Raw genomic sequence first — 25,651 nt, forward strand, 5'->3', positions numbered from 1 at the left:
TAATGCATGTCTCCTTTACTTGCATGTTAACTGCATAGGGTTAACTAAGCAATTTCCATGTAACTGCATAGTTAGTCCATGGTCCTGAAATTCACTAGGCAAATGCAACTGAGTTCAAAAGTAATCATTGTTTAACCTACCCTCTGGTTTGACAGGTATAAGTACTTATAGACTATTATGAATTTAAATGTATGTAGAACTTAATTTGCAATTAAATACCTCAAAATATAAGTATATCTGAAGTTATGATTAGAATTCATCCTTGCAGAATTGTACTCACCACTGGCCCAGAGTGAGTAAAATAGCATTGTTTTTTCGTTATCTTTATCTTCAGGATAAAGACTGGATGAGCTGATTTAGTACATGAGCTAGTAAATTTTCATGACATTTTGTAAGAATTTTTAGACTTGATATTTGTGCCAACCAGTATAAAGTATAACCCTAAGCTTTAGTTTTGCAACAGGAAACAATAGGAAAAAACACAGGATGATGCCCAAAAAAGAAGTCTATGTAGCTCTGATGGTCCAACCTCTAGCATCTGACCTCCTAACAATTCACCTCTGGGCTACAATTTCTAAAGGAAAAAATAAGATAAGTCTGTCTGTAAAATGTCATCATAAATATACAGCTAAAAGAGACAAGCACTTGGCACCAGAGTGTAGCAATTGCTAACAACTTAAACATTTTCCAGCTGACCTATTACCCAGAGATGGATGGGCTGAAGGTTTTGTATAACTGGTATCAGAGGAGAATAGGGAAGATGTTGAGCATTTTCAAAATTCTGGACTTTACAAAATCTTTTTATTTGTGGAGTGCTTGTTAGGCAAGAAATAACTATTGAAAACTGGTATGGTCCATAAAGTGCAGAAAAATAAGTGGCATAAAGAAGGAAGGGGGCTAATGTTACCAAATATGTGTACAACTGGACACACAGTCTTCATACATAGTGCTTTTCATGGTGGTTTCCTACATCTTCCTCTGCCTACTCCACAGCAAAACAAGGATCTGAGGGTCCTATTATTTTTAAGCGATAAAACTCTGTATTACTCAGGTAATATATGGCTATCAGAACTACTTTCCTGTATTTTTCAGTTCAGTTTAAGCAATGAGATCTTTAGAAGCAAATACAACATGGTCCACTACAAATGATCACATTGAGAAAAATACAGGAGTACTGCCACGGATTTGAGATTCTAAATCTAATCCTAACTGATGAGACTCATCCTATCATGGTTTATGCAGTCTCTCCCATACACACATCCTCATGTTTTCAGAATGAATCAATTCAGCAGTGTACTCATAGTCTGGTTTGAAGTGCGCAGCAGATTTTGTTGAAATGCTTGGATCTGTATGCTGGAGGTACCAATTTTCCAGATGCACATTGCCGTTGTCTGGGCCTCCATGGAAAACGTCCACCCATTCCTTGGCTCAGCTGGAAACTCAATTCTTTGGAAAAGGGAGTATGGACAGTTGGGGAGCATGGGGAAAGTTAAACTTTTACACCTTTTCCCCTCCCCCCAAAAATGTTAACTTAAACTGCATTCATGCGGATGTCCCCAAAGGGAATTTCTGTGGCTGTTTCCGGGATAATGCTTTTTAGAATACGCTGTTGAGAAGAAAACACATGTTAGATGAATGTTGTGCAAATTTAGATTTCAGGTAGAACTTTGCAGTTGAAAGGGACACCGTAAAGGATTTAGCTTAAAGAAAAATCTGACCCACCTTTAAAAGCTACACATATTTACCTGCGTCACACAAGTATTGTGAAACTTCGTTTGTTTTTACAGCACTTTAAAGATGTAAAGTGCTACAGAAGTACAAACTATATTTTTTTTTTTAGTTGACATAAATGGTAGCATCCAGGCTAATTTACAGAGCTTTTGCATTAATGCCTTTGTGATCATTTCATACTTAAATACTATCAACTTTATTGAGCATATCTCTTCTGAATGGATATTTACATATAAATTAAAGTTTCCAAATTCCATCCCAGCTTGCGGTGGATCTTGTTTAAAATATGGGATGGATGGTGTTAGTGGTTGTGTATATTTCTATTTTTGTTTTTGTGGTGGAGGAAGCAGGATGGTGTGTCTATAGATTTAGGCCAAACTAGTATTGCTTCCTCAGCCTATGGCCAGAATTGACTGAACCTCTTTGGAATATATTGCTAGGCCCCTATCTTCTAACCAAAATAAAATTTTCCATCTTCTGTAGTGACCAGCAGAGATGCATATTTCCTGCTACTGCTGAAAGTCTGAGGACTTGTCTACATTTAAAATGCTGCAGCTGCACCGTTGTAGCGCTTCAGTGAAGATGCTACCTATGTGACGGGAGAGCTTCTCCCGTTGAGATAGGTACTGCACCTCTCCAAGAGGGAGTAGCTAGGTTGATGGGAGAATTCTTCCGTTGACCTAGCTCTGTCTACACTGGGGGTTAGATCAGTTCAATTGTGTCGCTATGGGGTGTGGATTTTTGACACCCCTGAGCAACATAGTTATACTGATCTAATACCCTAATGTAGACCAAACCTGAGAAAATCCTTTGTGGGCTGTCGGAGCAAAGCAGTTCATATCTTCTACCATCCTCTGCCCCTTCCAAAACAGATTCAGAAGTAATCCATGTAAGGATAAACCTTGTTGTGATTAAATCAGGGTAATTGGCAAAATTCATCACTCTGTATTACTACTACTATCTTGCTTATTTATAGTGCCTTTCATCCAAGATCTTAAAGCATTTTACCAATGTATATTATTCCGATCAAACACTAATTCTCAGCACTTAACCATCTTAAATATTCACTGACCAAAAAAAACTAACACAGAATGAAGGTTACAGTGGTACCTTGTGCCCTTCCAGAACATTGAGTTCTGTAAAACTCGGACTTCTGTAAACCAGGCAATACAGAGTTAAGGTTCATGCCCACACAACTGTAGTCTGTGGCCCTGGAGCTGGCAGTAATCCCTGGGAATTGCCTGGGTGCACTCCAGCTGCATTCGCTGTGTTAGGTATAGCTGTATTGAAAGGGGAGGGTTAGTTGGAGAGTTTGGCAGAGCTGTGATTGTAATATGAGACAATCTAGGGGTCCCCCGGGTGTGTGCATGCCCCCTCTCCCTAACCCTCATATGTGTAATCTAAGGAAAGAGGTCCATGTGTACCTTGAAAGATATAGTATGCCTTATTTAAGCTCTGTGTTATGTAGCAGTGGGGCACGTGGATCGTCTTGCCATGGGAATTCTCAGCATCTAGGTGGGAGATGAGTGTGGTCTGTGGGTTTAATGACAGGTAAGTGAAACCATAGTGTGAGATGGCATCATGTGCATCAGGGTGAAGAGGTTGTAAACTTTAGCAGATGGGGTCAGTGTTGGGCATGTGTAGGTAGTTCTTGTGTAGTGCTGTGCAGTGTGAGAGCATGTGCTATGGGTGTACTGAGGCATTGCTCCAAGGAGAGGGAGTTAAGGTTGCATGGGTGTGTACCTTAACTCTTCAGTTCCTGTTTTTCAGACATTTTGAGTTTTGCTGAACTTGATGTTCAAGGACATGAGATACCACTGGGCAACCTTAACTCTCCATTAGCAAAGCTTTTTTGTCAGTGAATTTCCTAGAGTTTTTTTTAACAGAGAGAATTGTTAGTGGTCGTTTAGGCAGTTTTAGTTATCATGCAGGTGTGCAGCTGAGATACAGTTGTGGCCAGGTAATGATGATAATACCTTGCTCTTACATTGCACTTTTCATCAATAGATCTCATAGCACTTTGCCAAGGAAGGAAACATCATTATCCCCATTGTGCAGATGGGGAAACTAAGGCACAGAGCAGTAAAGTGATATGGCCACGGTCACCCAGCAAGCATGAGGCAGGGGTGGGAATAGAGCCCAGGTTTTCTGACTCCCAGTCCACTGTTCTCTCCATTATGTTGCTGTGTGATACGTAGGTGTGTGCCTCTCCCATCCCCCACCTTGTTACAGTGAAATAGGGATAATGGTTGTGCTTTGAAATGTTTGGAGTTACTAACAGCCCAGTGAGAGAAATCTCAGATGTCGTCCTTGCCCCAAAATCAAGTTTTATTACACAGGGAGAACAGTAATTTTAAGTATGAGAGAAGATTGATATAGCCCTCTCTCTTGCTCCACCCTCCTCTGCCATCATCCCCCACAACATGTATCCCACCCTCCGCCACCATTCCCACCTCACCCTCCCCTTCCTGTCACGTTAAGCCACTAGCACTTGAGAAGCCAGGTGTGCACAAGAAAATAGGTAGAAACCTGTGAACTTTAAGAAAACCTGGGGGCTGTATCTTAGAAATCCTTTTCTCAAATATGGATCATTTACCCTTCCGCAGTAAAGCGCACAGCACATTTCAAGACATAGTGAGGAAGCACATGGATTTTAAAGCACCGAAAAGAATTAACCTTTAAACAGAAACATCTTCACAATCTTAATCGTGGCAGAACTGGACAGTGCTCCACTATAATATGGAATGAGATTAATCATCAGCAACTGCTTTGCTATAGCCAGATTCCCAGCACAGACTGAACCGAAAGCAGAGCAGGCTCTGAGACGTGTGAAGTGGCCATTCATCTCAATGGGATGGTCTTGGTGGAATGAGAGGGGGAGGCAAGGACAGGGGGAGGGCTTCAGGGGATAGACCCCTTCTGCGTGACAGGGCCTCCCAGATTCCACATAGGGACAGGGAGAGGGCTGTAGAGAGGGGAGGTAGGGAAAGGCATCCTCAGAGGGACAGGGCTCCCACAGATCCTTCTTCACATGAGAAGTGGGTAGGGAGAGAAGCTCAGACATCCCAAGAGGGTCAGGGTCCCCCTATTCCCAGCACACACACAGAAGAGAAGAATGTGGGGATGACAGGCACCCCTAATTCCTCCCATTTACCCTGCCACTCCCTCCATGTCATCCCTCACACTTCCCCATAATCCCCACTCTCTCCCCCTGACCCAAGCCCCGAAACCCCTCCCCTACTACTCCTCTATATTTATCCTTCTCTGTATAACCCCTTGCCTCCCTGAAGACCCAAACCCCTCGTCCCTTCCACTCCTCTGCCTCCTAAATCCTACTCCTTTCCCAGCAATCATTCACATGTAATTTATTTTCTTTTTGAAATAGCACAAATGCCTTCTGAAGTTTCTGCTGTACTCAGATTACATTTCCCCCAAATAAAAATAAAACACCCTTGGACAGAGGCAGGTTATAGCAACATGCCTAGGTTTCGTTTCAGCTTTCTATCATGGGTTGGGTTTGAATTTATAGTGCCTCGGGTGTTGCTCACGTTTAGTGGCCGTAACGTCCCCTTGAGTCACACAGGTCCTGTGAATCATGCTTGGCTAGTAATTCTTTTGGGATTCTGTCCACCTGTGCATAGTGTAATCCATTGGCTTGTGAATATTAGCATGCACCTGCCTAAAGAGCCAGACTCACTCAATTTTGCTCCTCCAAAAGGGGGGTAAATGCACTGGCAGGGGTAAATGTTGAGTGATTGAGACCCTTTGAGCATGTAGAGCCATGGTTTGAGCCTTTGGTCTGAGTAAAAAAAAAAAGTTGATGGAATCTGTCAACCTTAAGAAAAGCTGATTTCCTGGGGACAGCTGTATCCTAGGAACTGCTTGCTCAAAAGACTCCAAATCCCATGTGTCTCAGCTAATTTCAAGGCAATCTGTACAACCGTGTGGATTTTAGAGCACTCAGAAGAGTTGTTCTTTAAACAGAAAGGAATTCTCAACCTTAATTATTTGCAGAGCTGGCACTCTTCTATCATACATAACCCACCATTCCTTTGTATTAACAGCAAGGATTTAACTGTTAAAGAGAGGTATTTCTTGCAATGCTGATCCATACATCCAGCACCTGGCAAATATGGGAGCATTATTTACAGACCATCTTTTTGTCTTAAGTGCCTATGCAGTATTTCCCCACCTCTCCTTATGTACGGCTGGGTAGTGGGGTGGCAAGTACATCCCATCAAAAATGAACTTGAACAAATAAAACACATCAGATACCTCTTTAAATGTTCCTGGGGTGATTATCAACCGATAAGCCATGTAGAGTGGAATGCAGATAACAGAGGAGGTTCCTATGCAGTAACCCACTATAGTGGTCCAATAGGGATAGTTATAATCAAAAAGTCGTAGATCAGGAGGGCTGGACATAAAACTGCAAATGATGAACTGAAATAAAAATGCAACAAAATATTACAAATATACAATGTTTTTACATAGCACTTAATTAGCCTTTGGGACCAACTGCTGCAATATATCATTGAGACCAAAAGCGTAGCAGGATTCAAAAAAGGATTAAGCACTTATATGAATAATGAGAAAATCCACAATTACATTAGAAAGGATGTAAACCCTCGTGCTTGGGTCATAAGCCACCTTAACAGATAAGATATTAGGCAGAAAATTCGTCTTATGGACAATTTATTCCATAATGACTTGTTCTGGGTATTCTTGAATCCAAACATAGAGACACGATATTGGACTAGATTTTTAGATTTTTAGGCCAGAAGGAACCATTAGATCACCTCGTCTGATCTCGGGGAGATTGCAGAGCAGAGAAATTCACGCAGTTACGCCTGCGTCAAGCCCAATAATTTGACTGACTAAAGCATATCTTCTAGAAGACAGCAAGAGAGTACAACATTTCCCTTGGTAATTTGTTCCAATAATTAATCATCCTCACTGTTAAAAAAATGTGTGCCTTATTTCCAGTCTGAATTTGTCTGGCTTTAACTTCCAGCCATTGGGTCTTGTTCTGCCTTTCTCCATTAGAGCGAAAAGGACCATTAATACCCAGTATTTTCAACCCAGGAAGGTATTCACACATCATAATCAAGTCAACTCTCAATGGTTTATTATTATTATTTATTTATTTTATTAAACAGATTGCGCTCGTTAAGTTGAAGGTATTTTCTTCAGTACTTGAATAATTTTTCTAGCTCTCTTCTGCACCCCCTCCACTTTTTCAATATCTGTTTTAGAATGTGGACACCAGACCTGGATGCAGTATTCTACGATCAGCGTCATCATTGCTGTATACAGGGGTAAAAAAACACCTCCATATTTTCCTGATTATACATCCAAGGATCATATTAGCCCTTAGATGTATAAATGGACCACAGATCTGATCTCGTATTGTATGTTTGAATACCAATTCTAAAATTCTACTGAATTTTAAGATAGAATGGTCAAAAAAAATTCCATTTGAATCCAGTGTGATCCAGAATTCCATAGCCAATAATTAGGTCTGGTAATGAATAGGGGTGAGATGATTTTTTTCTTGAAGACACTGTTTACCCTCCAGAGGATTCCTCTCTCCCTTTTATTGTTGTGCTGGTTTGGAATGCTATGCACCACTTGGCCAACATATAAAAGGCTCTATAAAAGTTTATAATTTATTCTAGTGTGATTTTTTTTTTCTCCTCTTCCACAATTTCATTAGAAAGTGTTTATGTTGTGTATATTTAACACACATCTATATTCCTTGCTTTTCATGTTCCTTTCTCAGGTTATTGCTTCAAGTTCTTTCAGGGGCTAAACAAAGATGTCACCTGCAAATTGGAAGTGGTTCATGTACCATTTTTATCTTTGTGCACTTTTCTTCAGAATCCAGCTTTTTGAATGTTTTCTCAAGGCAGATGGTGAAAAGTTGAAGATAAGAGAATGTTTTCTTATGTAACTCCATGTTTGTTAAGCTTCAGTAGTATTGTACTAGTTGTATAAATGTTTCAAGAATTCTTTGAGGTCACATGGAATGTCTAGTTTTTCTTCAGGTAGTTCTAAAATTCTTCCTTAACGCCAAATAGAGGAATTTCCACTGTCTACAGCAGCAACTCATTGCATTTGGCAGTCTTCTCCAGTACTTTGATTCACTGTCAGCAGCCTGCAGATGCTGTATGGTTGAGAGATTACTTACCAGCTTTCGTGTTGATTATAGGCCAGAAATCATTGTGGTTTGATCCCTGGTATCTCAGATTGACTTGTAGAAATTGATAGTTCTTGGATTTATATGTTTTTCTTCTTACTCTAATACTAAGATTGCAACGTTCCAGTTTTATGCTAAAGCTTATTGGATCCGACCCTGTGAGGTGCTCAGTGCTTCCAGTTCTCATTGAAGTCAAACCTAAGGTGCTTAAGTATTAAACTGGTACATTGCAAAATTAATGTTAGTGACTGTTTTGGGAAGCATCCTAACTTAGTTTTCACAGAATTTCATCAGAGGATACTCAGCACTAGATGTTTAAAATTCCCATAGAGAGCCACCAAACCTACTGGTGGCTCTTGTCTGGGCTTTTCTTATTTTAGTTTCCATAGAGACTGTAAATATCTATTTTGCCTAGTAACCACATCACTGAAAGTATATTGCTCTTCATGTAATTTAGTTTTATTGTTTCAGGATCATGGACAGGACAGTAGTGTATAAATTATTTTTGTGGTGAAACATCTATTTATAGCTTTTTTTTACTCCTTTGTTTACAGGTAGTAAAATGGAAAACAGTTAAACACACATTAATCATCCCAGCAGTGTTGTTTGCCTCCATAAACCTCCATCTTGACTTACTCTCCTTGCATCCAAGCCAAACAATAATAAAAGACAGGGTGAACTAATTTTTGGAACAGGGAATGAAGGCTTTGTTTAAAAATGTTAGTAATAACTTTGCCAAGTCAGCTGTGGGGATGCTGGCACCAGTTTCTGATTACGAAGAATGCTATCTGGTGATGTAGAGTTTGGGTAGGTGTATTCTGAAGTTGCCAGGCAGTGGCTGATCAAACAGCTTATAAATCTGTTATCTTAATTTCTCTTTCTTCTGTCAGGTTTCAGAGTAGCAGCCGTGTTAGTCTGTATTCGCAAAAAGAAAAGGAGTACTTGTGGCACCTTAGAGACTAACAAATTTATTTGAGCATAAGCTTTCGTGAGCTACAGCTCACTTCATCGGATGCATTCGATGAAGCTCACGAAAGCTTATGCTCAAATAAATTTGTTAGTCTCTAAGGTGCCATAAGTACTCCTTTTCTTTTTTCTGTGCTTCTTATCAGTATCCTTTTAATATTTTACTTCATTGACATAAATCTAAAGCAGCAAAGATCAGATTAGCCTTGCCCTGTGTTGCAGGTTATTAAAGTTTTCTAGTATCATCATTGTTTGTCTAAGTAACAAAAAAAAAAAAATCAAACAAACTCAGTGTTGATCTACTAAGTAATCTAGCTGCTTTTATCAGATTAGTCTTACTGATTTAATATTTTTGGCTTCCAAAACCTGGCAGAGAGTAGAACGTGAATATTATGTAAATGAAAATCACATATCGGGAACTCTAAGGTAACAGTAAACTGACTGTCTTGGGCTGGGAAGATGAACTCACCAAAAGGAAGATGGGGCTGATTGCTACCCAGCAGAGTCGCCAGTACCAGCCTGGAGTGAAGCCCAGCATTTCCTTCATGTCACTGCAAAACTGGTTGATGCCTATGAAAATAAATGGAAGGTAGACGGATGGGGAGAAAAAGGTTATTCAAACATTGATATAACCAGGAAATGCATTTAGCATCCAGCAGAAAACAGTGTGGTCATGTCCCTGCAACCTTTTCACTACACAGAAACCTCCATTATCCAAAGTCATTCAGAGTTTCCCAATCCATTTGGAGATCAAGATTTTACTGTGCTTACATGACAAAGTAATTGGTAACATTGTTTTCAGATTCAGTAATCTGTAAATTACTTTTTCTATGTGACATCAGTACCCCTGTCCACAAAGCTGGCAGAAACACTATTCGGCAAATGCCAGGGAGTCTGGTCGGCATGGGTTGTAAGTGCGGGAACAATCTTACCATAGAACCAGGCCACCGCAATGGATTCCAGAAACACCACTGTTAGGACAGCAGGGCCTGTAGCATATTCTTCAAACAGCTTCACTACATATGCACCACCCTAGAAAAGAGATTATGGCACTGATTAGCCAAAATCACCAGAATCAAAGTTTTGTACTACTAGTCATATACTCTCCTCATTTGGAAAGAGAGTATTCACCAGCACAAAATTCACTCTATCCCATCACTTCCTGCCTGCTCTGGCCTTGAGTAATACTTGACAGTACTAATGACTTGTCCAGTACCCTTGCTTTAACTTCCTGTGATCATCCTTTGCCAATTGAACGGTCATGCAGAAAAACTGAAAGGGAAGTGGCAGGCATTTCTAGTTGGATTTTAATGAGCTAATCAGATGGGATCTATGCTTTTCCATGCTCTCCTTTGATGGCAACTTCCTTCTCTGTCCCTGAGCATTAGTTACTGAGCAGGAAACAAAGGCAGCATTAGGTTCTATTCTTTCCTCCTGGATCTGGACTCAGCTACAAGAAAAGAGAGTTGTGTGTTCTACAGGAACCTAGCTCCTTGTAAATGCCTTAAACTAGGAGGGATTTTTTCATAAAACAAACAGTGAAATGTAAAAGCCAATGAATTTTTCCCCCACATCTTTTACAAAAGCTGACCAATTTGTGCTCCTGTTACAGCAATGAAACCCCAGTGACTAGACAGAGGTTGCGTAGGTGTAACTTAGGACAATGTTTGGCCTGTATGAAAGAAGGAATATGTAAGTTCACATATGAGCCATTATCCAGTGCCAGGAGCTTCTGGATTCCTGTTCACTAAATTCCATTTATGGTAGTTTCTAGGACTGGATTTTTTTATCCATCCTTTTCTTGATTTGAAATTTATTTCTAACCCTTTGAAAATTAAACTGATAATTTTTAAATTTGTAAAACCTGGGATTTTGGGTGAAGGTTTGAAGGGTTAATCAGCTGGAATGAACTGCTTAGTGGTATAGTATCAGCCTGAGCAGTATTTGTGATTTATTATGTACTGTACACTGAAACTTTGTCAAGTAACAACATTGTCAGATTCCTTCACGAGCACGACTGCTCACGTTCATTCCACCGACAGTCTCCGACCTCATAAGGAAAACAACTCCTCTCAACTGGACTAATAGTATTTCACATTTTTGATGAGACCCCTTGAGATTCTGTTGGGGGAAACACTTCCCTTCTGCAGATATCAGTTAGAGCCTACTGCCAATAAGGAAGATTCACAATGTTGGGTGAGGTACTTACAAATGTCAGAGTTGTTAATGACCCCAGGAAGCAAGCAATGATCAGACCAAGGACAAACCATTCCCTGCGCTTGCCCCAGACATATGGAAATTCATCCAGCACTGCAGTGATCACCCCCTCCAGTCCTGCAAACTGAAAAGCACACAAAGTGTCATAGAAAGAAAGAAAGAAAGAAAGCGTCCTTCCCACCCTGCATTTCCCACACATACCCCACAACTGCTGTACATTGGCATAGCTGCATCTCTCAGACATTTGAAAAATCCACACTCTCTGAAAGCCAAAGCTATGCCAACCTAACCCTAGCCAGTGCTTCTGTCAACCTGGCTACCACCTGTTGGGGAGATGGATTACCTGCGGCAATGGGAGAACCCCTCAGGTCACTATAGTGAGTGTTTACACTGAAGCACTACAGCTGTGCTGCTATAGTGTTTTAAGTGTAGACATACCATAAGATACAATTAGGACAATGAACCTTTGGCATGTATCTGAGTGTGATAGGATTGAGATGACTGCTCTGGAAACATCTCCATCATGTTTTCAGAGACCTTGATCTCTTTAGGACAGGGATTTTGTCTCATATGTGAGGGAAGTGCCTAGCACATAACCATATTACAAATAATAAATAATAAGTAAATGGCTCATTATAGCCAAGACTATGAAGTCAGTGGAGTTGATTTTGGATTGAATTTGGTCCTTAATCTGCAATAACTATGTGGCTCATGTGGCAAAATCTTTATAGCACCTTGCCCCACTTTGAGAAATCCACCTTCTGTTCCTGCCTTCTAAATCCTGTTACCTGTGAAAAATCCCAGAAACGTGTCACTGACTTGCATGTTGACAGGTAATTAAATGCTTCTAATATACAAGAAGAGAGAGAGCATCACCTGCTGGTTAAAAGCAGGGTTCTAGAAGTTGAATATTCTGAGTTCTGTTCCCAGCTTTGCCATTGACTTACTGTGTGACTGGGCAAATCATTTAATCGTGTTGTGCCTCAGTTTCCCCAACTTTGAAATAGGGATAATAAATACTATTCTGTGACCCAGGGATTATGAAGATTATTGAATGTTTGCAATGCATTTTGCATTTATTTAGCACCCTTCATCCAAGGACCTCAAAGTATTAGTATAATTGCTCTATTATCAAAAGAAGAGTTTATGTTTAATTCTGCAGATTTATTTTGGAACATTCTGGAATAATTCCAAATGCTTAACTTCATCCATCCATTCAGGGCCCCTCTCACTAATGATACCCACTCACCGTGCTGTCTAATCCCAGAGTGAGTAACATCAAGAAAAATATGATGGCAAAAAAAGTTGAAGCAGGCATGTTTGCAATGGCCTCTGCGTAGGTAATGAAGAGAAGGCTGGGCCCTGGTACCAAGAGGGAGAACAGGCGATTATTACAGGTCAATTCTACCGCTCTAAAAAAGAGGGACCATTTCACTCACACCTGGAAATGCCTTTGTCCACAGGGGAGTGTTACCAAGTGTAGTCACAGTAAGGTTCACTAGGTGACATATAACATGATTTCTGCATTCTTTTATCTTCATAGAACCATTTTGGAGCTGTGTAGCACACTGTATGCTGCTGACTGTTTTATGTTAATCATAAAGCAGTATGATTAATCATAGTATATACAAAACATTATGCGTAGTTTGTAGTGTTTGTCCAGGCCAGGGTCTTTCCCCTGATCCTGAATTTTAAATGGATTACATGGTCATGTTTCTGTGCTAAGAATATCTCCCCATCTGGAATGTAATCAAACAAGTTCTATCGAAACTTCAGAGGAAATTTAAGACAGCAATAGAATAAGTTCCCCTACCAGTATCTTTAGCAACCTCCGACACCTCTTCATTCCTCATTTCAGCCATATATCCAAGCACAGTGAAAATGACAAATCCAGACACAAAACTAGTCATGCAGTTCACAGTACTGGTAACCAGTGCATCCCTGGAAGAGAAAACACAATGAATCTCAGAGAGCAAACATCTGCCAGAAAGAATGGTGTATTGCCAGAAGGCACAGTATTGATTTTGAACATCTAGACCACCTGGGAGCACGTTTCAATACAGCCCGTCAACTTTCCAGGGTATATAAATACTGATTCATATATTTTAATATGTGAGGGTCTGTTGGGAAAGACCTCAGGAAAATTAAGGTTCTGTCTTTGCATGGATGCTAAAAATAATTGCATAGCATTTTTCAGAAGAGTAGTAAGGTTTCGTCTTGGTGTCCTTAGCTACATTTTCTCCTGCCCTGCTGTTTGTCCCCCTGTCTGCTATGTTCTACCCCAAAGGCAGCTGCATTTCAGTGGTGAAATGATCATTGGTCTGATATGTATTAGTAGTTTTTAAAACATTTTGTGATTATCACAGATCATGCTCCCAGATCCATTGATAGTATCCATTTAGCAGTTACCAGTGTGATGCAGCCTGAATCTCTAAAGGACGTCTAAAGATTGTACCCCAGTCCTGTTGATGTCCTGTTTTGTCTTGGAATGAGACAAGGTATGTCTCTCCTTTATGCCCAGCAAACTGGGGCACAACTGATTTGTCTGTTGATACATTGGTTCTCTTTTGGATAGACTTTTGAATTGTTGTGTCTTATATGTCTAAGGAAGAAATTTAGACATTTCATTCAACATCTGTTTGGCTGTCTGTTTGGCTGCATACCAGAAACATCACACCAATCTAATTAATACTGGATTCAGAATGATATAGTAATAGCTTTAGAGAGAATGATGATTTGAGGTTTCATTTCACAGGACATAATAAACATCCTTAAGAAAATAAGGAAACAACCCACGGAGCCCTTTACCAAGTTATAGCTGATCTGGTTGCAGTAACTAAATATTGTTACAATCTGATGGCTGTTCAGTGGTGGATTTAGTCCAGATCCTGTTGGACAGGTGTCCGCATCACAGCCTCACCTCTACAAGTAATTGGCCCCCTTATGGGCAATTTCAGCAGAGATCAAGAATTACATGGGTTGTAAACTGTTTGGGGAGGGACCATCTTTTTGTTCCATATTTGTACAGAGCCTATCACAAGAGGGTCCTGGTCTGCGACTGGGGCTCTTGGGTGCTGCCACAAGACAAATAATAAATAATAATTGACTAGACATGGAAAGCAAACTCCCAACTTGCCGTGAAGCGAGGCACGTTGACTGGGTGTGATGTGAGGGAAGATTGCTCTGATGCTAAGGGGAATGTACCTGTTCTGCAGATAGAATTCACCCTACAGGATTGACAACCTGGCAACTTTCACCAGCGTTGCATTTCTCATTTTTTTTAAAAAATACACAAACTGTTTACATTCTAACACTGTCCTTTTATTGATTATTTCTTACACTGAAGTGGAACTCACTGGTAGCAGTTGTTGTGGAATTTGTTGTAGCTGGCAAAGGCTAGTAGGACCCCAAAACCTGGACCTAGAGAGAAGAAAATCTGAGCTGCAGCATCCACCCAGACCTGAAAAATGTAAGAGGCAGAGGATCAAGAAAAGATGGTGTTAAACAAAGAGCAAATGCCACTCTACAGTCCACTGGTGCTGTGAATTAGATTCAACAGCCTGTATATAGTCTAGTCCTATCTTAACAAACATTTTATTAAGAGCTTGTTACATGGATCAAAGATTTTGTGCTGAAGTGTGACAAATACTTTTGTACTTTTATGACAGGCAAATACCCAGCACAGTGAGGCCATCATACTTATTTTCACTTGTGGCATAATTAGGATTTATCCTTCGAGAAGGTCACCATAGGTGAAATGCTACCACATTTCTGTACACAACACAGTAAATATTCAGTAACTGTGGCAGCTATCAGTGTTTCACCCTTGACAGTATCCTAGGCTGACAGATGGCAGTCTTCCTGTAGCACATTGTTTTTGTATTGTAACTGTGCCTTTGTAATGGGTTTGGCCTGTCTTCCTTCCTCCAGGGTCTCTGTGCAGAAGGACATCTGGAGTACATTGCCCCATGTGTGTGTCCAGGCACATGTCTTCTGGGCTAAAGTACTGTGTGATTGCTCCCTGGATTGATCCAAATACATTTGGTGGTGTGGGTACAACTTCAGCTGTGTGAACACAACTCAACCATTGTGTAGCCATGTCAGATAAAAGTGTGATGACCTGGTTACAAAAACACTGTGCTACACTGGCTGGAGTCTTACTGAGTGGCATCTCCAAACTGTTGATCTCTGTTCCATCCCTGAAAGAAAAAGTCCTGGTTCCTTTATTCCCTCTTGATTGCAACATGGAGTTCACTGCAGCTTATTTCTAATATACTCCTTCTGTGTGATTAGACTGCACCTCCCCTGGATAGAGCTCTGCTGCCAGCCAGCGCACAGATTGCAATCTGCTGTCCTCACTTCAGATATATTCAATACAATACCAATGTCCTTTATTGCTTTTAGGAAGACGTGGTTCCTTATTGGAGATGATGCTTTATCAGAAAATGGTGTCTCTTCATTTCCTCTTCATTGAAAACTCTCCATATCAGCTGGGAAGCTGCAGACTCACAAACATTAGAGTTTTTAATCTTTGTATTTGTTGTATTTATTGCTTTGGGTTTTTTCCATCTCCCTCCCCATTAGCAACTTTCACGTATAGTGAAGCAAACACAGTCAACAGCCTGATGGACTGATTGCCTCTTCCACACGGGTTCAAATCTAAATCAGTCACTGGGTTGACATCTTGTTTTGTTTTATTATGGTCTCATCCCCATACCTGCTCTCTCTCCTAAAGTTGGTAGTATTTGTAGGACTGTGTGGTGTATTCCCTCTCCCCACACATTCACACCTGCCCAGCTGTCATCACTTCATCAAGCTTAGTGTGTTGAGTCTGATAGTCTTCCTGCTGTCCATGTCTGCATGGAGTATGTGGCAGATTTCCACCTGAGTCAAGCACCACTTGTCTGGAAAGGAGGATCTCTTTGGGTTCATCTGCCACAGCTTGACACAGGGCCGATGGCTTGAGTTTTTTCGATGGTGGCAATATTCACAATTCTGAAATGCAGGCAGTGAGTCCAGCCACCTGATAGTGGACTCCATTAAAGGTGATTTAGCCCATTCCAACATATGCTGATCATCCAGCAGTCAACAGAGCTACAGGGTATCCACTAGTTTAGATTAAGGTTACCTATCAGAGTAAGACTAGAAGCAGTAACAGTTTGGTTATCTCTATCTTGCATAATTGTTACAACTGCAAAAAAAATTTTACAAAGATTTAAAAGAATTGGAGTTAAGCTTGAGAATCCATAGGCACCTATTATTATGCATCCGATGAAGTGAGCTGTAGCTCACGAAAGCTTATGCTCTAATAAATTTGTTAGTCTCTAAGGTGCCACAAGTACTGCTTTTCTTTTTGCGAATACAGACTAACACGGCTGCTACTCTGAAACCTGTCATTATGCTGACAGTAGCCTTGTTCTGAAAAGGAGAGATTTAAGTGTACAAGTTTACGGGCTGAAATCAATTGCCACTTCACAACAAGTTCCTTACCTCAGTGGCCAGGAGTTTCTGCCAGTCAGGCTTCAGGTAGAAGACAACCCCCCTCCAGGCTCCAGGCAATGTGGCCCCTCGTACTAACAGGATAAAGAGTATGATGTAAGGGAACGTGGCAGTCACCCACACTACCTGTTAGAGAAAACATTAAGACAATGTTTGCCATGGGTACTGATTGAGGGAAACAGCTAAGTGGTGATAATGGTAACAATGTTGAATGAACAGTAATATTTAGACTTATAACACCTTCCATTCAAAGTTGTCAAAGTGCTTTACAAAGGCAATAATGTATTACTATACTTTAAATGAAGGAGCAAATATAGCACATAATAGTAGATGACTTGCCCAACATCCTGCAGTGAATTAGTAGCAGAGATAAGAATTAGAACCCAGGAGTCCAGACTCCAACTCCCCTCCTCTTAACAACTAGGCCACTTTGCCTTCCTTAATGCCATCCAGGTCACTACTTATGGTATGTAAGCTAGTTTATTCAACACCATAGGTCTGACTGCCCCACCAATAGTTATGCATTCTCCTCTCGGAGGCAGTCAACTCCAGCTTCTGAATCCAAGTTTGCTGTAGCTGTAGTCAGAAGATAGACGAGTTGCCTAATTTTATACCATCTGTGTGCATGGACCACTGCCTTTTTTCATCTGAAAAGGGACTACCCTGGTTTAGTGGTTTGAGCAAGGAATGGGAATCAGATTCCTACAATCCATTTCCAGCTCTGCTGCTCAATAATTGTCCAACCTTGAGTAAGTCACTGCAGCCGGAATTTTGAGAAGTGTCCACAAATGTTGGGTGCCTAACCTGAGACCCTTAGGCCCAGATTTTCAGAGCTGCTGAGTGCTCACAACTCCAGATGAGGAGATTCGGAAATGCCAAGCTCAGCATCCCTGAAAGTCAGGCCCTAACTGTCTCCAGTTGGGCATTCAGAAATGAAAGCATGCAGAATTAGCTGACCCTGCTGAAAATATTGGTCTTAAGCTTTCTGCACTTAAGTTTCCCCTTTTGTAAAATGGGAATAACAACAATAATCTTTGTAAGGTTATCTGAGATCCTCACACAGGAGGTTCTCTGTCAGTGGAAAGATTTATTATTACTCATTATTTGTAAATGAATGTGTATTAAGCAGCCCTCTTTTGGTAACATGGCTTTGACAGCAGACAGCAAGGCCCATCTGTAGAAAAAGAAACAATGGAACTGAGGCTCAACAGAGCAGTAATCAGAGATCACCCTCCACACCCGTTCAGATCCCCTGGGTAGGATGATCTTTATCTGCAGCACAGCAACCCAACATGCTGTTAGCATGTATTATATGGATTACGGTAGCACTCACTCACATGTATGTGAATTTGCAGTCCCTGTCCTGAAGACAATTCTAAGCTTACTTTCTCTCATGTTAATAGGCTGCTCCAGACATGTGGCAGAAATTATGCTATACCAAGCAACTTCCTCTTGCTTTTGCATTCACCTTGCCAGATGTTTTGACCCCTTTCCAGATGCTGAAGTACACAATAGTGAAAATCAACAATAAGCAGAGGGTCAGTTGCCAGCTAATGCCTCCCAAATCATCCAGCCCTTTGGATCTTTGCACCTGTAGAACATGGCGGCTAAAACAGGAGAAAAAAGCATATTGTTGATGTTTGTGTAATAAATACAGAAAGTGCTTAGGCTCTAAATCATGAGAGATAAAAGACACCCCCATCCTACACATACCCACAACTGCATGCATTTTAATCCCTAGACAGTTTTTAAAAACCCATGTGATTGATAAATACCCAGGTTACCCTCTAAAGAAAAGCCTGCTGCATTTTCTACCCCTCTTTCTGATATTGTGTCTCCACTTACATGCACTTACGTATAAAATTCTTCTGCAGGGGAGATGGAGTGTGGGGTCCAGGTAATGCTGGCATTGGTGAAGTAGTTGGTGCAGTTGCCAGTGTTCCAAGCATTTTTGCAGCTGATCCATGGGAGCTCCACCGTGAAGGATGAAATGAGGTAGTAGAGGGCCCAAGCCATGATGGTATTGTAGTAAGAGGCTATGTAGAAAGCTATTATGCAGATAGTAAAGCCAATTCCTAGTAAGGCAGAAAACAGTTATGTGAGTGGAAATGTGAAGGCTGGGTCCAGTAAAAGGAGGAGTGGGTAATCAACATGAACTAAAATCAGTAGCTGCCAGAGGCATCCAAAAATGAGGTACAACATACACCATTGCCTCCCTTTATATTTTTTTAGAATGCTCTGGAACTTTGTGGGGTCTTCAGAAAGTGGGGATGATTTGCCCAAGCCCCACTTCAGAAAAGCATCCCTGTTCTGAACAGAACATGTGTAAATACTAGCCTGATTCAGTTCCCAGTCTCTGGAATTTTGACTGTGATGCATATTCCTTCATCCTCCACACCCCCAAACAACAAACCAACCAACCAAAACAAAACAAAATCTAACTCCGGTACTAGGAGCAAGGATAACAAGCATGTAAAAGGCAACTATAAAAGAACCTCTATTATCACTGCCAGTAGGATGGCTGAGAGAAATGGAATGGAGTTGAAGGGTAATTTGTTTAAAAGATCTCTGGGATAAAAATAAAGGATTTACAATATTTTTCCTAACTCGTGTTTCTAATACCATTTCAAATATTAAAAATTGAATAATTTTGAAAGTTCAATTTACTTTCACCCTTATAATGTTCTCTGTATGGTTTTGTTTTTTTTTTTTCTGGCTTGGGACAGTGAAAGGACAGTGGATTGTTTCTAGTCAGTTTCACTCCCTGGTCTTCAGACACTAGTAGGAGGCTGCATCCTTTGGCTTGGAAAACAATTAGGGCAATGTTTATGTATATAAAACAACTTGACACTGCTTTTTTAAAAAAAAAAAGCACATGACTTAGAAAAGTAATTAATTCTAGGTTTCATGAAAGCTTTTCTTATATAACCTAAATGTGGGCCCTAAACCACTTGACATTAACCCTTCATGTTATCTCTTATTGTCAGTAATTGTTCCACCCTTAAAGAAAATCTCTGCCAGTTACCCTAAGGGATCATGGTAAGCTGCCTGTTCCCCTTGCTACCTTTGAAAATAGGACAAATTTTTCTCCAAATTGAGATACATCCATTCCTGTGGTATTGTCCCAGAGCTAGTTCCATGTAAAAGAGGGGGATGCCTCCAAAGATGGCCATGATCGTGTACGGGATGAGAAACGCTCCTGCAAGGAAGAAAGGACATGACTGTAACTTCTTATAGTACTTCTGGTGTACTTCATAAAGAACAATTTTTCATTTCAACAAATTTTCACAGCCAATACAAACTGCACTGAGCTACGACAGTAAAACCTATGTGACCTCGTGATCTCGAGAGGCCAGTCCAGCCAAACTTTCTGTAATGTCACACAAAACGAGACTTGTGGGTTTGTTCCTGAAGGGCCAGGTTGTGACCCCTTTACTCACATTGGTGAGCAGTTACTCACATGACTAGTCCCATCATCTTCAACAGGATTACTCATGCAAGTAACTGCTCACCACTGTGTATGGCAACTGTCTTGTCTTGAAAGACAATGCCATAAGCACCAAAGCAATTCAGTTACTGTATATCAGGCTGGAGCATCACAAATGGCTAAAAGTCCAATTTTCAGGTGCCACAGGTAATGCTCACCGCTGTAAGGAAGGCTTAAGTGTCCAATGGAATGAAGATCTGAACTATTATAAGATTGTCTCATAGCAGGCACTGTCAACAGTACTCCTATTCCCAGGCTTCTGTACCCAAACATACAGGGAATTCACAAAGATTTTATTGGCTACCATGGGTGCAGCAGCAAGATAGGGCAAAAGATAAAATAATGTCTTCCTCTGGTACAATGCCTAGGTGCATTAAGGGGATATAGGCTCTTCTTCAGCACACTCACTGGTTACAATCATTGTTTGATCGTACTGAGCACCTGTAGCACTGACATTTTCTGGTATATTGGTTAGTCTGAATTTAAATGTTTCTGGGAATTGGGCTTATCTCTTCCCTTGGGAGACTGTTCTACAGTCCAACTGATCTTAGGGTCAGGATGTTTTGCCTAATATTAAATCTACATTTTCCTTTTCTTATTTTCATCTTGCATCATTCTAAATAATTCCTCTTCCACCTTTGTGTTTATAGCCCTCATCTATTAGTTGATGCATATGTCCCAGCAACCCTTATCTGACTCTAGACATATTTTGTTATTTTAAACTATCTTGTAAATAGGGCCATATCAAGTTCACGGCCATGAAAACACAGTGAAATCTAGTCCCCCCCCCCCCGAAATCTGGTCTTTTGTGTGCTTTTATCCTATACTATACAGATTTCATAGGGTAGACCAGTGTTTCTCAAATTGAGGGGTCAGACCCAAAAGGGAGTTGCAGAGGGGTCACAGTATTGCCACCCTTACTTCTGGCTGCCTTCAGATCTGGGCAGCCAGAGAGTGGGGGCTGTTAGCCAGGCACCCAGCTCTGAAGGCCGCACCCTGCCAGCAGCAGCACAGAAGCAAGGGTGGCAATACCATACCATGAAGGCAGTGCCGCTGCCAGCAGTAGCGCAGAAGTAAGTATAGCAGTACTGCAACACCCTCTACAATAACCTTGTAACCCCCCCCCGACACACACACACACACAATTCCTTCATGGGTCAGGACCCCTAAAATTACAACACCATGAAATTTCAGATTTAAATAGCTGAAATCATTAAATTTATTATTTTTAAAATCTTATGATCGTGAAATTGATCAAAATGGACCGTGAATTTGGTAGGGCCCTACTCATAAATCAGTTCCTCTTGCCCCATAATCCATTGTTGCTTACTGTTGGTCTCATAGGTTTAACTTGAGTCATAGAACTGATCCATTTATACTCAAAGAAGACAGCTTCTAAGAAATGACATATAGGGCTGAGCACTGACCTCCTCCATTTTGGTAGCATATATAGGGAAATCGCCATATGTTGCCCAGATCTACTGCATAGCCAATGACAGAGAGAAGAAAGTCCATTTTTTTACTCCAGGTCTCTCTTTCCTCCGGCTCCAGCAGCTGTGGTTGAGCCTCCACTCCACAAGTGGTGGAAGTGGTGGTGGTGGTGGTAGTTGTGGCTGCTGGGGCCATACCCTGGACATCTTCCCCATCTCCTATTCCATCGCAAGGAACTGGGTTCTGAACCACTGAGTAGCCATTTGAGATCTGACCTGCTTCCCCTTTATCTCCCTGGCTGGAGTGGACCTTATTCCCATCCTCTACCAGCTGCAGGGCGGATTTAGGGTTCTTGACCAGGAGTCCATTCTCTTTGCAATCTTCACCTTCTGTACAATCCAAGAGCTCTTTCTTAGAAGTAAGAGGCTGGTTCTCATTGCTGGATGACTTCTTCATTCTGCTGGTTAAAAGATGGTGCTGCTGTCCATTTGTGAGTGACCTGGACCAGAATCCCCTTGTATCAAGTTGCTGCTTGAAGCTCTGTCTACCCACTGCTGCCAGAAACTCTCTAGTCTTTACGTCCACTGGACTGCAGAAAAACACAGCTTCAAAGAAGCCGAAAAAGAGTTGGACTCTGTTACAAGGCTTGCTGATGGCTGTACAGGTATAGCTACTACAGATATGGTGAATAAAACACATTCTTTTAAAATAAAACCACCCCAAAAGAGATAAATATCATTTACGGGATAATCCTATGATCAGTCACAGTGTCTCAAACTGAGGAGAACCACAAAGAAAGGTGGGGGCTAATCCTTTCCCTCCAGCTGCAGAACAGGAGTGGAGCCACTCCATGTAGCCAACAACCTGTGACCCTCCACATTTTGGGAGAGATGAGGAGAGGACTGCAGGCTCTGTGGAGTGACTGTTCCCCAGTCCAGCTTGTTCCCTAACTTGTCCTGCACATGTGCCCTACAGGGTTCACTGCATTCCTGGAGAGGCACAGCCCAGCAAGTTCCTGCCATATCCTATCACCTCCTTGTCCAGCAGAACCACACCAGTGTCACAATCAGGAGCCTCCATCCTGACTTGCACAACTGGGGGCAGAATTTGCTGGCTATTCAGCCTGCATTTTCCTTTTCATAATTGCATCTCATGACTTCTACCTGTACTGTTTGAGGTGCTCACGTCCCTAAGGAAACGATAGCAAGTGTTACTTTAAACAAATCTTTACATATTTGCAAATTATTTTTCGCATTCACATCTTTCCAGGTTTCAGAGTAGCAGCCGTGTTAGTCTGTATTCGCAAAAAGAAAAGGAGTACTTGTGGCACCTTAGAGACTAACAAATTTGTTAGAGCATAAGCTTTCGTGAGCTACAGCTCACTTCATCGGATGCATTTGGTGGAAAAACATCTTTCCAGAAATCTTACCAGAGATTTCTTACAAAATCAGCCACATTTGGCAGATCCAAGAGGTTTAGGGGGAGGTTCAGTTAACTATCCAAACCAGAAGGTACTTATCTGAATTAAATATATTCTCAAATCTTTTGAGGTTCCATGCAATATTAATATGTGGGGAAGATAGTCAGGGCTTCTTTAATATTTTTTTAAAACTGCAAAAAAGAAATAGGAAATAGAAGTTATTTAGGGGCCTGACTAACAAGTGAGCGCTTCATATGCTTATCTTTAAAAATTAAATCTGTTAGGGACACCCATCTTCAGGTTTATCTTGGGTCTGAAAGCAAAACTCGTGGAGTGGAGACCAGTCTGGTAGCAAAGCATTACTGGAAAGGACATCCTACTAGGATCAGTTTTGTGCTTTCCAACCTTATTTAAAATCTCTCATAGACGATACAATGCAATGACCTAACATAGCAGAAAACTCCCTCTTTGTAAATAGTATCCTCTCAGGAGCAGTGTTCCTCCCTTTCCCTTGCATTGGGTGTTCTCGTCTTCCTTTATGACGTAGTTTGTTTTCATTTCCTGTTAATCTCTCTGTCTCATTTCGGGCTAGCTTGTCACAGCCCTTACTTGACTGCTCGAGGCAGTAAGCTACACACCCTTTCTCATGTTTCGCAAAAAGAAAAGGAGTAGTTGTGGCACCTTAGATACTAACAAATTTATTGGAGCATAAGCTTTCGTGAGCTACAACTCACTTCATCGGATGCATTTGGTGGAAAAAACAGAGGGGAGATTTATATACACACACAGAGAACATGAAACAATGGGTTTTATCATACACACTGTAAGGAGAATCACAGGTTTCAGAGTAGCAGCCGTGTTAGTCTGTATTCGCAAAAAGAAAAGGAGTACTTGTGGCACCTTAGAGACTAACAAATTTATTAGAGCATAAGCTTTCGTGAGCTACAGCTCACTTCATCGGATGCATTTCTGAGGAACACCCCACCCCACCCCCCACTGTTCCTCTGATATTCTTGTTAACTGCTGGAATTAGCCTACCTTGCTTGTCACCATGAAAGGTTTTCCTCCTTTCCCCGCCCTGCTGCTGGTGATGGCTTATCTTAAGTGATCACTCTCCTTACAGTGTGTATGATAAACCCATTGTTTCATGTTCTCTGTGTGTGTATATAAATCTCTCCTCTGTTTTTTCCACCAAATGCATCCGATGAAGTGAGCTGTAGCTCACGAAAGCTTATGCTCTAATAAATTTGTTAGTCTCTAAGGTGCCACAAGTACTCCTTTTCTTTTTGCGAATACAGACTAACACGGCTGCTACTATGAAATTTCTCATGTTTGGTTGTGCTCAGATTGTGACTCCAGCCATGCGGGGAGATTAGGGGCTACTCAGATCAGACTCCCCACTGCAAGCAAGGAGGCAGGCAGTGGGAGGAGCCCTGGCTTCACCTCCCTTTCCTCCCACTTGCCCTCCAGAATACCCCAAGGGTATTGGTGCTCCAGGAGAAGGGGTAATTACTTCTCCTTCAGAGCAAGGAAGGAGTGGCAGAGGAATTGTGACTGTTCTGGAGTCTGCTGCTGGGGCAATGCAGCTATGCCCACCCCTTACTCAGGGGAGAGTAAAAGGGAGTAATTTAGCCCTTGTATTGTAGACTTTTTGGGGCATGGACTTTGTCTTCTTTCTGCCTGCAAACTGGTATGCATGCCACTGCATGCCATTAAATATTCAAATTATCATTATTGTGTGGCACTTCTCATTTTCAAAGCACTTTACAACCGCAAATAATTACCATTACACCCCATGAAGAGGAATAAATATTCCCTCAATTTTACAGATGAGAAAATTAAGGCAGAGAGATGAAGCTATTTGCTGATTGTTAGAGAGGGAGTCATTGTTAGAGCCAGGATTAAAACCAAGGGGTTCCTGACACCCAGTTTTGTGCCCAGACAACTAGATTCACATCTCTCCCTACTCATGGAAGGATGTAAGAGGAAAGAGGAGGTGAGTTGTCAAGTAAGAAGTTATCAAGATTAGACCCCTGGAGATCTGAATAGAGCCTACTAATTCACAGCTACCTTATCAGTTCCTCATTCACACCATATACACTCCTCAGTCACCCAGATATTTGTCTTAGGCATATGTAGTTAATGCCAAATTCTCATAATAGTATTTAATGATATTCTACTACTGTAAGTTAATCATCCACAAAGACAAACACATCTTCAAAGTCCCAGCAAAAAATAATCACACAGCAGAGATGAGTGGTTTCTGTTTTACCTGCAAGACTATATAATCTGGGCATCTTTTGAGTCCAAGCCCTTGCCGATCTCCCAGAAGAACTCATACAGGTCAGGAGGACCTTCACGCCATGGACGCTAACATAAAAGACCTAGGTAAGGCCAGAGCCATTCTTTCTCCCCTTTCTGCATCGAGGGTGTTCATCACCACCAGGTACAAATATGGAGAAGTAACCTGAGCCCTACTGGACTTTACACCTGTGCTAGTAATCTAGAAAGTAATAATGGATGTTCAGCTAATTACACACTCGTGTGACTGAACTTTCCATGCCTTGTGGCACCTGAGAGACTAACAAATTTAAGGTGCCACAAGTACTCCTCTTCTTTTTGCAGATACAGACTAACATAGCTGCTACTCTGAAACCTATCCTTTAGTGCTGATTTATAGTTCCCAATGGCTAATTGGGAG

At 41.3% G+C, this 25,651-nt stretch overlaps 1 protein-coding gene across 2 annotated transcripts in view; it reads right to left on the reverse strand.

Moving 5' to 3' along the window:
- Positions 1 to 317: 317 nt before the first annotated feature.
- SLC6A4 (solute carrier family 6 member 4) overlaps positions 318 to 25,651 on the reverse strand; it is a 38,605-nt gene continuing 13,271 nt past the window's right edge. Inside the window, exons 2-14 of one of the 2 annotated variants that reach the window (XM_043499472.1) lie at positions 21,527 to 22,135; positions 19,677 to 19,811; positions 18,468 to 18,687; positions 18,081 to 18,219; positions 16,604 to 16,738; positions 14,470 to 14,573; positions 12,927 to 13,054; positions 12,363 to 12,475; positions 11,106 to 11,237; positions 9,829 to 9,928; positions 9,366 to 9,466; positions 6,007 to 6,174; positions 318 to 1,606 (exon numbers count right to left, since the gene is read on the reverse strand). In XM_043499472.1, coding sequence (XP_043355407.1) covers positions 1,532 to 1,606; positions 6,007 to 6,174; positions 9,366 to 9,466; positions 9,829 to 9,928; positions 11,106 to 11,237; positions 12,363 to 12,475; positions 12,927 to 13,054; positions 14,470 to 14,573; positions 16,604 to 16,738; positions 18,081 to 18,219; positions 18,468 to 18,687; positions 19,677 to 19,811; positions 21,527 to 21,986 — 2,010 coding nt within the window. In that variant the 5' untranslated portion in view covers positions 21,987 to 22,135 and the 3' untranslated portion in view covers positions 318 to 1,531. Of the gene's footprint in view, positions 1,607 to 2,549; positions 6,175 to 9,365; positions 9,467 to 9,828; positions 9,929 to 11,105; positions 11,238 to 12,362; positions 12,476 to 12,926; positions 13,055 to 14,469; positions 14,574 to 16,603; positions 16,739 to 18,080; positions 18,220 to 18,467; positions 18,688 to 19,676; positions 19,812 to 21,526; positions 22,136 to 25,651 lie in introns of those variants that run through there. The other variant, XM_038375565.2, reaches the window with a different exon arrangement.

This window comes from Dermochelys coriacea, chromosome 17 (assembly GCF_009764565.3).
Source record: "Dermochelys coriacea isolate rDerCor1 chromosome 17, rDerCor1.pri.v4, whole genome shotgun sequence".
In the NCBI taxonomy this organism is placed as follows: Eukaryota; Metazoa; Chordata; order Testudines; family Dermochelyidae; genus Dermochelys; species Dermochelys coriacea.